Source organism: Propithecus coquereli, unplaced genomic scaffold (genome assembly GCF_000956105.1).
Source record: "Propithecus coquereli isolate 6110/MARCELLA unplaced genomic scaffold, Pcoq_1.0 Scaffold239, whole genome shotgun sequence".
NCBI lineage: Eukaryota > Metazoa > Chordata > Mammalia > Primates > Indriidae > Propithecus > Propithecus coquereli.
Genome location: NW_012147941.1, coordinates 1,725,825 through 1,740,568, shown reverse-complemented (window position 1 = coordinate 1,740,568; position 14,744 = coordinate 1,725,825). Strand labels below are relative to the sequence as shown.

Here is a 14,744-nt window from a genome sequence, read left to right as displayed (position 1 = left end):
TCCTCCTGCCTCAGCCTCCCGAGTAGCTGGGACTACAGGCATGCACCACCATGCCTGGCTAATTTTTTCTATATATTTTTAGCTGTCCAAGTAATTTCTTTCTATTTTTTAGCAGAGACGGGGTCTTGCTCTTGTTCAGGCTGGTCTCAAACTCCTGAGCTCTAAGGATCCACCCACCTCCAGCTCCAGAGTGCTAGGATTACAGGCGTGAGCCACCACACCCAGCTTGGTTCTAGTAATTTTACTTCAAGGGAAACTCATAGATAGGTCAGGATTGATAATTAAAAAATAATAAAAAATAGGCCGGGTGCGGTGGCTCATACCTGGAATCCTAGCACTCTGGGAGGTGGGAGGATCGCTTGAGCCCAGGAGTTTGAGACCAGCCTGAGCAAGAGGGAGATCCCGTCTCTACTAAAAATAGAAAAAAAAAATTAGCTGGGCACGGTGGCGCATGCCTGTAGTCCCAGCTAGTCTGGAGGCTGAGGCAGGAGGACCGTTTGAGCCCAGGAGTTTGAGGTTGCTGTGAGCTAGGCTGATGCCACGGCACTCTAGCAGGGGCGACAGAGGGAGACTCTGACTCAAAAAAAATAAATAAAAAAATTGCTAGAACCCCAGTCACCAGTGACCTCCTCAGGGTGTCACGGACCCTTAGTCTGTCCCACTAGAGCCCCTCCATGCATTCATTTTATAGATGAGGAACTTGAGGCTCAGAGAGGGGAAGTGCCCTTCCCACAGGCTGGCGGATGAGCTCTACCTAAAATCCTCTGCGGCTCACCGTAGTTCTTTTCTCACCACCCCAGACTGTCACCTAGACCCCTCCCTGAACCCCGCCCCAAACCCTTTCCTGCTTTAGCCTCCAGAACAACACCATGTCCTGCTTCTCTGCCCCTCTTTCTTTATTTTTCTTTTCTTTTCTTTCTTTTTAAATCTATCTCCCTTCCTCCCTTCTTCCTTCCTTCCTCTTTTCTTTCTTTTTTCCTTCCTTCTTTCCTCTCTCTTTCTTTCTTGCTCTCTCTCTCTTTCTTCCTTTCTTCTTAGAGATGGGGTCTCTCTCTGTCACCCAGGCCGGAGTGCAGTGGCACGATCATAGCTCACTGCAGCCTTGAACTCCTGGGCTCAAGTGATCCTCCTGCCTCAGCCTCCCCAACTGGCTGGGACTACAGGCATGCCACCATGCCTGGCTCCTTTCCCTCTTTCTGACTGCTCCGGTCTGGCTCTGATTGCTATTTTTCCCCTATTCTCTTAAACTTGATGTTGTCCTAAGTCTCAGCTTCAACCTCACACCTCAACCATTCCTGGTCTCTCTTGGGGATTCTTTCTGGGATTGAATTATAGCCCTAAACTAACTGTGCAAGTAGACTGTGAGAGTTAAAGTGACCACAGGTGTCATAGAAGACTCAGATGATCACTAAACTGGCCTGTGGCCATCGTGGGCTGAATTAAAAGGAGCATAGTTTTCAAATCAAGGGAGGTAAACTTCTCAATGAACTCTGGGATAGTCCACACCTGAGTTCTAGGCACAGTTTGGGGAACAGGAGAAGGCATTGGCAAGAGGCATGTCTAGGAGGGCAAGCAGGAGGGAGAAGGAGGAACTGTTGAAGGATACTTTAGACAGAACACATTCCTAAGTTTTTCAAAGCCCTATTCACACACGCAACATTAGCTAAGCTACCTCCTCAGTAGCTTAGTAACAGCACTTATAAGTAACAGCACTTATTTTGTGTTAGGCTCTGCTGTAATACATATAAGTATTCATTTAACTCTCACAGCAATGTCGTGAGGTAGGTACTATTATTAACCCCATTAGACTGATGAGGAAATTGAGGTATCTAGTGGTTAAGCAACTTGCCCAAGGGCACATGGCTCTTAAGCTGTGTTGCCAGAACAGGAACCTAAGCTGTCTTCTCTAAGTCCTGTGCTCCTGACCACAACACTACACTTAACCACAACACGGCACAGAGCACCTCTCAGAGCTTTGTGACACTGCCCCAAGATGTGGACACAAGCAGGACCCTCCCCCCACCCACGTCTGCCTTCTGCATCATCACCTCCCCTCTCCTTCATGCCTCCTGCAACCCTCCCCCTACTGGAGCTCGGAACCCTGTCCACTCCCTTCTGCTCAGAGACACTCCCCCACCCCACGAGCAGCCCCCACCTGCAGCCTCCCGATTCCAGCACCCTCTAAACATGCCCGCATTTCTTCCTTCCCTAAACGAAACTGTTCTAACTTCCATCTTGTCACCAACATTCTGCTCTATCTTCTCACCTTCCTTTCACTTGAAAGAGCGTTTCACACTTGGGTCTCCACTTTCGCACCTCCCACTCCCTCCCAGGCTCTGCTCTCTGGCCTCCACCCCCACTTCACACAGAGAAACCTCTCACCAAGGTCACCCATGGTTGCCAAATCCAGTGGTAGCCTCTGACACTCCCTCTCTTGTTTCCTGAAACTTCTCTGTCCTCTAGGCTGTTGTGACTTGGCCTGGCCTGGTTTTCCTCACTTCTCCAATGGCTCCTTCCCCTGCAAGGGTAGCTCTCCCCAAAGTTGGGTCCTAGGTAGGGCCAATCTCTTTCTCACTCTCCTCCCTCTTCCTTCACCCTTCTATGTAGCTTTAAGTATCATCTTTAATGAGCCCCAAATGTCTACCCCAGCCCAGGTGTGCCCTCTGCAAGGGCTACAACAAGCAAACTAAGGAGTCTTAGTGCCAATTAGGAAAAGGTGCCCCTTCCTCTGGGCTAATTCAGGGGCACAGCTTGGCATGGGCTGGGCATCCGCCAGGCAAGGGGCAACCTAATCTAATTGCTGGCAGCCTCTTCCACCTGGGTTCCCCTCCATGAACCTCAATCCAGCAAGTACCCACCAGAACCCACGTACCTGCTCCTGTGCTCCGCACTTTAGCAAATGGCACCATCATCCACTCAGCTCCTTACGAAGATTTTGAGTCACCCCTGATCCCTCCCAATCCCCACAGCCCAATAGCAAATCAGTCACCAAGTCCTGGTGATTCCCACACTGCAAAGTCTCTTTAATCCCTTCTTTCCTTATGTATGTGTGGTATATGTGAAGATAGATTCTAAAAAGCTCTTATGAGCCTCAGTTTTCCCATATGTAAAATGGGGACAATAATAATATCGATAATGTTATTGTGAGAGTTAAATGAATCAAGGTAAGTAAAGCAGCTCTTGTAGTGTCTCAAGTATATGAAGGTACTCCATGAATGGTCACTTCCTGCCTCCATAATGGAATTAATACTAAGTAGGCTGGCGCGGTGGCTCACGCCTGTAATCCTAGCACTTTGGGAGGCTGAGGCGGGAGAATCGCTTGAGGCCAGCATTTGAGACCAGTCCAAGCAACACAGCTAGACCCCATCTCTACAAAAAATAAAATAAAATAAATTAGCTGGGCATGGTGGCACACACCTGCAGTCCCAGCTACTCGCAAGGTTGGGGCAGGAGGATCGCTTGAGCCCAGGAATTTGAGGTTGCAGTGATGCCACTGCACTCTAGCCTGGACAACAGAGTGACACTCTGTCTCAAAAAAACCCAAAACAAACAAACAGAAAAACCGAAATAATGCTCCTTTGCCTATGTTTAGCGCTTTACAATTTTTTAAAGCTCATATGCTGCTGTTACCATCGAGAAGTGACATGTACAATGCTTAGCAAATGCAGCGGGTCTATCTGGGTTCACAGACCAGCTCCACCACTTCCTGGCCATGTGAACTGGGGCGTGATATTGGATTTCTCTGTGCCTCAGTTTCTCATTTGTAAAATAAGATAACCACAGATTCTAACTCTGTTAATACACAGAAAGCCCTCTGAATAGTGTCCAGAACATAGCACATGCTATAAAACTATTATTTACTATTATTATCCTTATTATATTCTTTTGTTCTCACAATGGCCTTATGAAATTATAGATAAGGAGATAGGCTTGGAGTGGAGCAATGACTTGTCCCAGAGGTGGACTTGGAGTCTGGACTCCAGGGCCCTGTCCACAGGGCTGGCCTTCCCCCAGTCCCCACTCACTCTTCAGCCTGGATGGAGTCCGCAGGGGCCACATAGTTGCTGGGAATGTAGCCAGTTTGTCCAGAGCTGAGGGACCGAGCCTCCCACCAGTCACCTTCACTGTAGGCACAGAATAGAGGGTGGTCAGCAGGCACCAGGCAGGGACTCACCTTGGACACCCTCCAGGGGCTTTTGTCTGCTGAGCCCCCAGCCTCCTGCAGCTGCCCCAGGAGGGCTTTTCCCTGCAGAAGGAATAAATCTGGGGACATCTAGGCCTCCTGGCTTCTTCCTCTAGCTCTTCAGCTGGGCTAGGGTCTGGGGATACAGCTGACTATGGCACAATCCTACTGAAAATCCCCCAATGGCTACGTAGTTCTTTCTGGATAAAATCCAGACTCCTCCATGTGGCTTAAAAAGCCTCATAGAATCTTCTCTCAACTGCCTCTCCAGCCTCTGTTCCCTCTGTTCTGCATCTCATACTTTATGGACCACCTAGACTGAACCACTTGGTGATTTCTAGAAGTCATCATTTATTGTCATTCTCTCTCACTCTTTCTTTTTTCTCACCTCTTCCTTCACTGTCTATTCATTTTTCTAGTCTCAGCTTAACAATCAGCTTCTCCAGGAAGTCTTCCCTGATCACCACCACGCTGGGGACCTTGTTTGGTGTTCTTTCTGTGCTATAGTTCCTCATGCTCCCCATCACAGCAGTAGTCACCTAGGGTTTTCATTGTCATGCATATGTGTCCTCAACTAGGCTTTCTGAGGACAGGGGTAAGTAGGACTCCTGTCTGGGGCCTGCTTCCAGTCCATGCCATGCCCTGAGCTAGGTGGCCTGGTCACTTACGTGTTGTTCAGGATGTGGAACTTCTCACCCTTGGTGAAGGTGAGGTCATCCTCTGTCCGGGCCTCATAGTCATACAGGGCAATGAACTGGGTCACCCCGGTCCCTGCAGAGTCAGTAGAGTAGGGCACAGGACAGAAGCACCAAGGGGGGTCTGTATCCCAGATTCCTGTTGCCCAGCCAGGCACAGTGCCTCCCCACTGCTACTGCGCCCTGTACCCAAAGGCTGTTGGAGTCCAATCAATTTCTGATTTGGGCTCCACACCTCGGCACCCCATGGGTTCAGGACAAACACCTTTATGCACATCTCTCCCCTTGGGGAGAGCATGGGGAGTCCCATGTTGCCCACCCCTCCTCTTCCCCACCAGGAAGACTTCCCACCTCTTAGGGAAGTGGCACCTAAGAGGGCAAGTGGCACCACTTGCATCTGTCATCGGGTCCCCCTCTCAGACTGGGGTTCCGAGGGTGGGGCCGTCCATACTCCCTCCTCAGGGTTGTGTCTCCCACATCATGTTGGAGGCTCCTAAGGACAAGTCCACGTCTCCCCTTGCCCCAGTTTCTCCCAGGGTCCAGGTGGCACCTGCCTCTGGCCCATGGGACTCACCTGAGATGCCTCTGATGGTGCCACCATCGAGGAAGGCGGGGCTGGCGGGCTGAGGGGACAAGTTGCTGTAGTTGGGGATGTGTGCAAAGGAGGACGCAGGCCGGGCCAGAGTGGGGTCGGGGCCATAGCGGTCTGCTGTGCCGTCTGCTGCCCCGTAGCCCCTGAAGTTCCCTTCCAGGCCAGCATCCTCCTTGGGCCCGGGCTCCACCTTCTTGCAGAACACACAGCCCATTCCAGGTTCCCTGCTACAGAATGGGGGCATGCCTCACTCAGGGGCCCCTGCCAGGTGCACCACCCTACGTACACATAAGTGCACACACACGTACGCACTCACCTAGGCACGCGGCTTTGTCTCTCAGGCCTGGGTTGGGGCCACCCTGTGGGGATAAGGCTCTGCACGCTGGGTTGGCCTCCCAGTATGTGGCTCCTCAATGCTCCTCTTCCCATCCACTCCCACCCATGTCTCCGGGGCTGGCTTTCTGCACGGAGATGCTGCCGTGCTTACTTGGATATTTTTCCTTCCTGTTGCTTTGATATGTTGTGTTTCTGCGACTCCTTCAGTGTGTTTGTATATGTGTGTCTTTGTGTGTCTCTAAATATGTGTGAGTTTGCTTGTCAGTGTGTGTGTGTGTGCAGTTCTTTGTGGTGTCTGTGTGTACATGTTTGTGTGCATATGACTGTGTGCGTAAAAGTCTCTGCATGTTCGGCTGTGTGTGTGCATGTCTATGAGACCGTGTGAGTATGTGTGTGTTTCTGTGTGAGCATGTGTGTGTGCCTGTGTGTGTGTGAGTGGTTGTCTCTGTGTCTGTGTGTCTGGGAGTGTGTATGGAGCTCTGTGTGGGAGCAGGGCGCCTGTGTCTGTGTGGGTCTGCGTGTGTGCATGTCTGCGGAGGCGCATGTGTTTGTGCTGGAGTGTGTGTGAGGGCTTTGTGCCTGCACCTGGAGATTCCCTGCAGAGGGGGATCAAGGCCATTTCCTGTCGTGGGTCCAGCCTCCAGCCTCTCAAGCTGCCTCATTCTGGCTCCCCCAACCGTTACCTAGCAACAGGGCCCTTGTAGGAGGAGGGGGCTGTGAGGAAGGCCACCCCCACCCTGATTTCTGGCCCTGAAATCCCTCATTCCCCTCCCACCCTCCACTCACCCCTCAGGCTCCTGCTCCTGGGTCAGTGGGGCTGCGGCATGGTCCTTGGGAGGGGCCAGAGACCTGAGGGCGAGACAGAAGGACATGGAAGATGAAGGCCCTGCCAACGTCCCTGCCAGCCGGCTGCCCAGCTCCTGCCCTCTTCGGGAAGCCAGAAGGCCTGGGCTCTGCCCCAGCATGATTTCCGCCTTCATTTTCCTTCCCACCACCCCTGGCACATTACACAGCCACCCTCACATAGGACACACCGCCCACACCAGCTCTCTCACACTCATACCCACCTGACACACCAGCAGATGGACACACACTCACACCGTCACACAACACACAGTCACACCACACTCACAGCACACGTTTGCATGACTGCTTGCCAACGCCACCACACACAAGCCCAGGCTCTGAAGCACAGAAGCATATGCACACACACACACGTGTACACAGACATATGCACATATACATATACATGTGGCTGCCTCGGGTTAGCAGACTAACACGCTCGGACATGCGTATTTTCCTGTGTTAGACCCATCTCTCCAGCCAGATTCCTATGAAGCTGCGCTCAGCTCACCACAGGCCCTGGTCAGTGTCTCCTAAAAACAAGCCCTTTCCTGAACCCCAACTCTGCTCCCAGCCTGGCTGGGTAAACCCCAGCAGCCCCAGGTCACACCTGGTGACAGAAGGAAAGTAGACACCTACCTCCAGAGCTCTGCTCCTATCCCCACATCAGGAAAAGGCCCAGGTCAGAAGCTAGGGCCACCAGAGTCCCGTGGGGAGCCCTTCAAATGAGCCAAGCTTTTCCTGGCAGCTGTGTACTCTGAGCAACAGGGCAGGCAGGTCATTGAGCAAGGGTTCCCCACACCCTGCCAGAAACTCTGCCATTGCAACACCAGAGAGGAACTGATGGGGGACAGGGCTCAGTTTCCTAAGAAGCGAGAGGAATGGAGAGTTGCAGGGTGGGGCCCACCCACTGAACCCTGATTTGCCCCTGAGGGGCCTGAAGATTCTAGGGACAGGGGCCCCCCAACTTCTCTGTCTCAACCCCAGTTCCCTGTGGATATCCCCTCCTCTTCCCTCTGGGGATATCCTTCCTGCCTGACACCACTCACCTCTTCTGGGAAGGCTTCCTGGGTCCACCAGGTCCGGTTGCCTGTGATGTGCTGGTTGTCACATCAGTGCCCTGACCTCCACCTTAGCCCCATCTGCCCCTCTAGCCCTTCACTGTAACTGTTCTCCCATTTGTGTGCTGGGGGTGGGGGTGACACCCATGTGGTGAACTGTGGGGAGGGCTGTGGCGAGAAGCCTGCCCTAAAATAGCCCCCATTTAGCAGGCCCTGGCTGAGATCTTCACCCCCGGACCCCTCCCCTGGGGTGAAACCGCTGTGTCTGGAAGGCCCCAGAATGCTGCAGGGTGGTTAGGGCCAGGGCAGAGAATACTGGCAGTGGGGAGGAGGGCGTCCAGCGCCAGGCGAAGGGATTTCAGGGCTGGTGAGAGGAGAGATGGGGCTGCTAAGGAAACAAAGGTGACAGGGTGAGAATGAAGATCTTCTCACAGGAAGACACATGCGCACCTCAAATGGCACACAGGGCTGACACCCAGATCCATGCAGCCTTCCGACCCGTTCTCAGACGTGCACGTCGCCTCGGCTACAACGTACAGAGACAACAAGCTGCCCTGTACAGATTCCCAGACACACACAGCTTCAAGTGCACACACACCCCACATACACACACCTCCAGCCCTCCTCCATCTGCACAAAGAGGCGCACGCACACGCGCACACACACAGCCTCTCCACAAGAATAGCAAATATGGAATTTATAGCACTTACTATGTGCCAGCCACCACATTAAACACTTTACCTATACTACCTCATTTTACCCTCACAACAACCCTATGATTTAAATATTATTATTATTGACAAGGCAACTGAGGCACGGAGAGGTTTAGAAACTTGTCCAAGGCCACACACACGACATATCCTGGCGTTTGGCTCCAGAATGTCAGCTCTCAGCCACTTCTCTCCATGTTGCCCGTCACAGACAAGGATCGTTGCACCCATTCCTGCAAGTGTGCACAGATGCAGAGGCCCCCTGGGGACACTCACACGAACACACAGTGATACACGGCCCTCCCCCGAGACACAGACCGGCACAGGGCTCTCCTCTCTAAGAGGACGCAAACTTACATAGCCAGGTCCACACACAGACGCGACGCTGCCATTTCTAATATCACCCAAGTATATATTGCCACGACGTATCTGTATCAGCCCAAGGGGAGCCCTGGATTCCACGTGCCTGGTTTGGGGAGGAGGGAGGCTGTACGCCTCTGAGAAGGAGGCAGAAAGCTCTGTGGGCTGAGGAAGAGCCTTGGCAGGACTGACAGTATGGTTGGCAGGCGGAGGTGGGCAGCTCTCAGGGCTTTGTCACTCCCAGGCTTGATGGGGACCAAAGCCCCAGCTGGGCCTGGCTTTCTGGAGGCCAATGTGCTGAGGGGGTCAGGGGATGGAAGGCACAGGGTCTGGCATCCGTGTGGCCCAGCGCAATGAGGGGGCCACACTGCATGTGACCAGGCTTATGTGATTTTGTCAGAGGAAAGAAAGAGACAGGGAGAGACAGAAAAAGAAGTAGAGAGAGAGACAGAGACAGAGGCAGAGGCTGAGAGATACAGAGAGACATAGAGAGAGGAGAGAGCCAGACAGACATAAAGACGGAGACAGACGTAAGAGACAGAGACGAAGGGGACCCGGTGTGGTGTGCTGGTAAACTGATTCTCACAAAAAACCCCAAGCCCTGATTTGTCGCATTTGCTGATTTCCATGGTGTAAATACTGCCACCATGGCTGATTTAGAGCCACCAAAATGACTTCCTGATTGCTGGGCTGGGAGAGATGCGCAGAATCAGCTCCCCCGAGCCAGAACCAGCCGGCTCCAGACACCACCGCCGGAAAGGAACAGAGACAAAGAGAGACTGGCAGAAACGGGGGTCAGAGAGAAAGGGCAACTGAGAGACGGAAAGGGCCAGAAACTGAAAAACAGAAAGAGATGAAGCCAAAGGGGCAGAGAGAGAACTAAAGAGACAAAGAGAAAAAGGACAGAGGGAGCAGGTGGGGGTTCTCTCTGCTCGGGCATCTCGTGAAAACAGCTCCCGGGACTCCTCATCCTCCCCTTGCTTAGATCCCTACCTGGCACCAGTTCTCTGCAGAGTAATGTGACTTCCTAGAAATCTGGGTGGCAATAACTACTCGCGAAAATGTGCTAATTTATTAAACATTTGCACAATGGCTGGCATCGTGCCAAACAATTCCCACACATGATCTCACTTAGGGACCCTATGAGGGAAGTTTTAGTGCTACCTCTGTTGCACACATGAGGAAACTGAGGCACAGAGATGAAGCTGCCCGAGATTGTACTATGAGCGAGGAAAGCTGATATGCAACGCCAATCAGTCCGGCTCCAAAGCCCACCTTTAGCGCTCTCCCTTCTTCAGTCCTCGTAGAAGCAATAATGTGTGGCCCCTAGTGAGCACCGATGGTGTGGGTGTGCCAGGCCCTGTGCTTCATGTTCTGAATCCTCCATGCGACAGAGAAAGAGAGAGAGAGAGAGGGAGGGAGGAAGGGAGGGAGGGAGAGGGAGAGAGATCTGCTCAGACTCTCTCAGGCAATCACTGAATCTGAGGCCAGTTCTCTCTTTTCTCAGCACTGAACTTGGCTGCCTGCTAACACCAGAAAGGGAGCAGTTCAAAGAGTGGCCACAGCATTCTGGGCACTGCAGGGACTTGGGTCTGTTTATGAAAATGTCTCTTGAACATCCGGTTGACAAGGGTTGGCTTGCAGAGCCCCATCGGTGTCAAAATCGGATTATGGGTATCAGAGCTGAGGTCCGAGCCTGGACCAGGGCACCCCCCCCTTCAACATCTGCCCCTGTGTAGCCCTCCCAGCTCTGTTCTTTAGTAGCTCTGTGACCTTGGATGAATGACAGAAGCCCTCTGGGCCTCAGTTTTTGCACCTGCACCTCCTGAGCAGAGCTGTTGTGAGGGCTTGATGAGGTGTGGTTTCTGCCCAGTGTGCCGTGGCCAAGCGTGGCCGAGAACCACAGCAGCAAAGCCAGAATGGCTCCCAGGGACCATTTATCAGTTCACCCCCTTCTGTGCGTAGGGGGGAAATGACTTGCCTGAGGTCGCACAGCCAGATGGCATTCAAAGCCAGGACTATTAATTCAGGCCCAGAGTTCTGCTCCTAGCACTGTGGCGGTGTTCTTCAAAGCCTGAGCAGGAGACCATGCTGTTTCTGACTGGTGAATGACATGCTTCCTACCCAGGGCCTGGCCAGCTGAACACATCACCCCTGTCATATCGCAGGGGGCCACCCAGCAGGGAAACTGCCTCCCACCCACCCCTACTCCTGGGCATAGGAGCCCCAGGCCCACCCATCCTTTCTTGAGGTCCACACTTCCCAAAGCCATGTCAGGCCTTGATGTAGACACAGGATGTCCCCTCCCCCACAATCCCCACCAAGTATCTGTGGGATCTAGAGACAGACTTAGGCTCAAATTCTACCCTGCCTGACAACTAGCTTGAGGCAATGGGCAAGTCAGTTCATCTCTTAGAGCCACACTTTCTTTGCCTATAAAGTGAAAATGCAAATCTCTACCTGAGAGGGTTGTTTCTGTGCATCCAATGCCATGAAGCCCCTAAAAGTATCAGGCATACAGTAGGTGCTCAGTGAACTTTCACTTCCCTTGAGGGCAGGTGGGGGGGTGGAGGTGGTGGGGTGCAGGGCTGGGCAGGGCTAAGAAGAAAGAGAAGTTCCCAGGGGTGGTGGGAGGGCTGAGGGCCCAGCTGCCTGGGGGATTTCACCAAAAGGGAACTGGGACTTTGGCCACCCGCAGGAAACCACCATCCTGCAAGAGTTCCGGCTTCTCCTCAGGGCTCCAGGTTGGCCAAGGGCAGCAGGGGCAGGAAGCAAGTCTAAAGTCCGCAGGTAACCCCCAGGCCACTGCACCCCATCCCTCGCTGAGATCTGACGTCAGTCCTCTCACTGGGCCCCTCCAGCCCACTGAATCCCTGGCTCTCTCATGGAGGCCCCTACCTCTCATTCACCTCTTTCCATCTCGAATCATCCTTTCTTGAGGCTTCACAAGCTACCCACCCCCACCCCCTGAATGTCCCTGGGTTAAGAAGACATGCTGCTGCCTGACTCTGCCACCACCCTGGGGAGGCCAGGTGGGGGCGGTAGGGGTGGGGGTGGCCTCTCTGTGCCAGACTAGCTTTACTCTCCACATGGTCCCGAGAGCATCAGCTGAGTTTTCTCCACTTCATGTGGGTTAAAGTGGCTTTCCACCTGCTGCTGAAAACCTACCCACAAGCCTCTAAAACAGGGATCTTGAGAGCCCACCTGGCTGGGACTCAGGATTTTCAGGAGGTGGGAGCCATGGATAGTCCCAGGGGAGCTGAGGGAACAGGAATCTAGATTCCACAGAGTGGCCAGACAGGAAGCCCCCTCCCTGGTCCCACCTTGGGCCAGGCCAGAATGCTCTGTGTAGGAAGGGCCCTGGCTCCTCCTTCCGCAGCCCTGGGGTCCCCTACACAGCCTCCTGAGGTCAGGCCACTTCCTCTGCTGCATGGGCCCCAGGTGGCTGCAGAGAACACGCGAACACCCGTGCATGTGCTCACAGGCTCATGCTCATTCACGCAAAACCCAGAACTACAAACACTCTCACACCCTTGCTGGGAACAGGAGCCGGTCCTGAAGCCGTGAACCCCGCGCCCTTCTCTCCTCCCTGCACTCTCCTGGCCAGAGGCCACACCAGATTTGGTAGGCCTGGGGGGGTGGGACAGGGACTCTGGCCTCAGCTCTGGTCACATCAGAGAGATGCCCTGGCCATCTGGTCTCTACTGCTGCCCCTGCCAGTCACTGACTCCCAAACCTTCATCTTCCCAACTGTGAAATGGGAACAGAGCCTTGGTCTCCCTTCACCACCACAGACAGAAGGATGCCAACGCCTCAGGATCCCTGGGAGACTACACACCAGAGGGGTGGCCAGCTGGTGTGGCACCATGGAGGGTGGGGACAGATCTCAACCCTGCTGATCTCCCCAGTATGGGCCCTCAACAGATCCACAGACATTTATTTATTAGATGCCAACTGTGTGCAGGCCTCCCTGGATGCCCTGACAGTGAGACCCAGGCTTTCTGGTATCCCTCCGTGGTTCTGAGGTGAAGGAGACCCTTGCTGGGTCAGTGATGACTCTTAACCCTTTCAGGACAGTCAGCAAAAACTGCTTTCTCCACCTGATTCTCACGGGGTGGGGGGTGAGTGCAGAGATAATTTCTCCCATAGTTCAGATGAGGAAAATGAGGCCCCGAGAAGCCCAAAATTTGCCTACGGTCACACAGCAATTAACGGCCCAGTCTTGCTGAGAACTCGGGTCTCCAAAGCTGCACAGCCCCCACCCCAGGATCCCTGAACAGTGAGCACCGTCGCCTCACCCCTCTGTCCGGCAGCCCACCCGCGACCGCGACCGAGGATTCAAATGGGGCGGAGGCGGGGACCAAAGGGGGCTGCGCCAGCAATGAGCCCGACAGTGGCCCAGCGCCCGCTCGCCGCTCAGCCCTCTCGTTGCCATGGAGACAGCCCCTCCGGGCATTCGCGGTCAAAAACAGGATTTCCGTCGGGGCGGCCAGCAATTCCCGGATCCCGAGGGCAGCATGGACCGAGACGGCCACCGCGGGCGGGAGGGGGCACCAGAGGGGCCCGCCCCTGCTGAGGGCGGGGACTTCCCCAGGAAGTGGGGACCCACGCCTCTAGCGCCTTGAAAGAGTCCCGCGCCGTCCGGAACCTGAGCCTGACCACCAGTGTGGGGGCGGGCAGGTCGGGGGCTGCAGTGGTGGCTGCCTCCCCTCCGCTCCCCTGCCGGCTACAGTCTTCACCCCGACTTCTGCAGATTCCGGACAGAGGAACTTCCTGGACCCCACGTTCTTCATCCTCCAGAAATCTTTCTCCTGGACCCCCTTCCCGCGAACTCCCTCACCTGCCCCTCCAAGGACCCCCACCTAGTTCCCCTCTCCCAGACCCCTCAGCTTCTCCCCAGATTCTCACTCGAGACCCCCTCAGTTTCTGCCCCAGATCCCTTTAGGGTTCCGCTTAGTCCCTCTCCCCGAATTCTGTCAATCTCATCTTACAGGTTCCCTCCGTGTCCCCACCAGACCTTTTGGGGGGTCCTTTGGTCTGCTTTCCCTGTATTCCTTCAGCCCTCTCCCCAAATTTTATGTCTCCAGTTTTCCTCCTTAGGACCTTTCGGAGCGGGGTGCCTTTGGCCCGCAACCCCCTGGGTCCGTCCCCAAGCTCAAGCTTTCTCCCCATCCGTCTCCGGAGCGGGCGCCGCGCCGCAGCCCGGCCGCGGCCGACGCGCTCGCCTACCTGGCCCCGCTTGCGACCGCGGGGCGAGCCGGCGGGGCTCCCAGCAGCCGCGACTGCAGACGTGGGGGGAGAACTGGGGTGCCGCCCGCCGCTGGCCGCCGCCGCCGCTGGGCAGGGAGGAGGAAGCCGCCTCGGACTTCTGCTATTGCCGCCGCGGCGGGCGGCGGGCGGCGGCCCTGGCAGTGGCGGCGGGGGGAAGAAAGGTCACAGTCACGCCCCTGCCCCAGGCCCAAGCTGCTGCCCACAGCGAGGAGGGGCCCCCAGATCCCAGGTCCGCCCTCCCCCACTTCCCTCCTCCCCGGGGTTACCGGGCTTGGGCTCTCCCAGCCCTCTCCCTGCACTCCAGACCTAAGTCCCCAGCCCCCTTCCTAAAGGCCCCTCCGGAGAGGCGGGCTCCTCACCGCCAAAAGCACCTGCCCTTTTAGACTCAACGAGTTGGAGGTTAAGAGGGTCTTTCTGTATAACCGAGGACCGGATCAGGACTGGCCTTACCCAGGTTCTCACAGCCAGTTGACCTCAGACTGCTGTCACTAGACCCACCGTGGATTCTGTCACCATACCTCGCCTTCCTCAGGGGCTGGGCGGTGGGGGCACAGGGCTGTAGGAGGGTGGGGAGAAACCGCTTTTCAGAGGAATGGCCCTCAGGCCGCACTGAGTCTGGGGAAGAGTGTCAGCCTTGCCCTACCCAAGTTTTAGAAAAACTGAGTACAGTTCTCTATCACAGTTCCAGCCTTT

At 54.9% G+C, this 14,744-nt stretch overlaps 1 protein-coding gene across 1 annotated transcript in view; it reads right to left on the bottom strand.

Moving 5' to 3' along the window:
* Positions 1–6,656, bottom strand: part of FGR (FGR proto-oncogene, Src family tyrosine kinase) — a 14,946-nt gene extending 8,290 nt beyond the window's left edge. The window contains 5 exon segments of the mRNA XM_012645998.1: positions 1,109–1,133; positions 3,996–4,124; positions 4,852–4,954; positions 5,453–5,697; positions 6,593–6,656. Coding sequence (XP_012501452.1) covers positions 1,109–1,133; positions 3,996–4,124; positions 4,852–4,954; positions 5,453–5,684 — 489 coding nt within the window. The 5' untranslated portion in view covers positions 5,685–5,697; positions 6,593–6,656.
* Between the last annotated feature and the right edge of the window lie 8,088 nt (positions 6,657–14,744).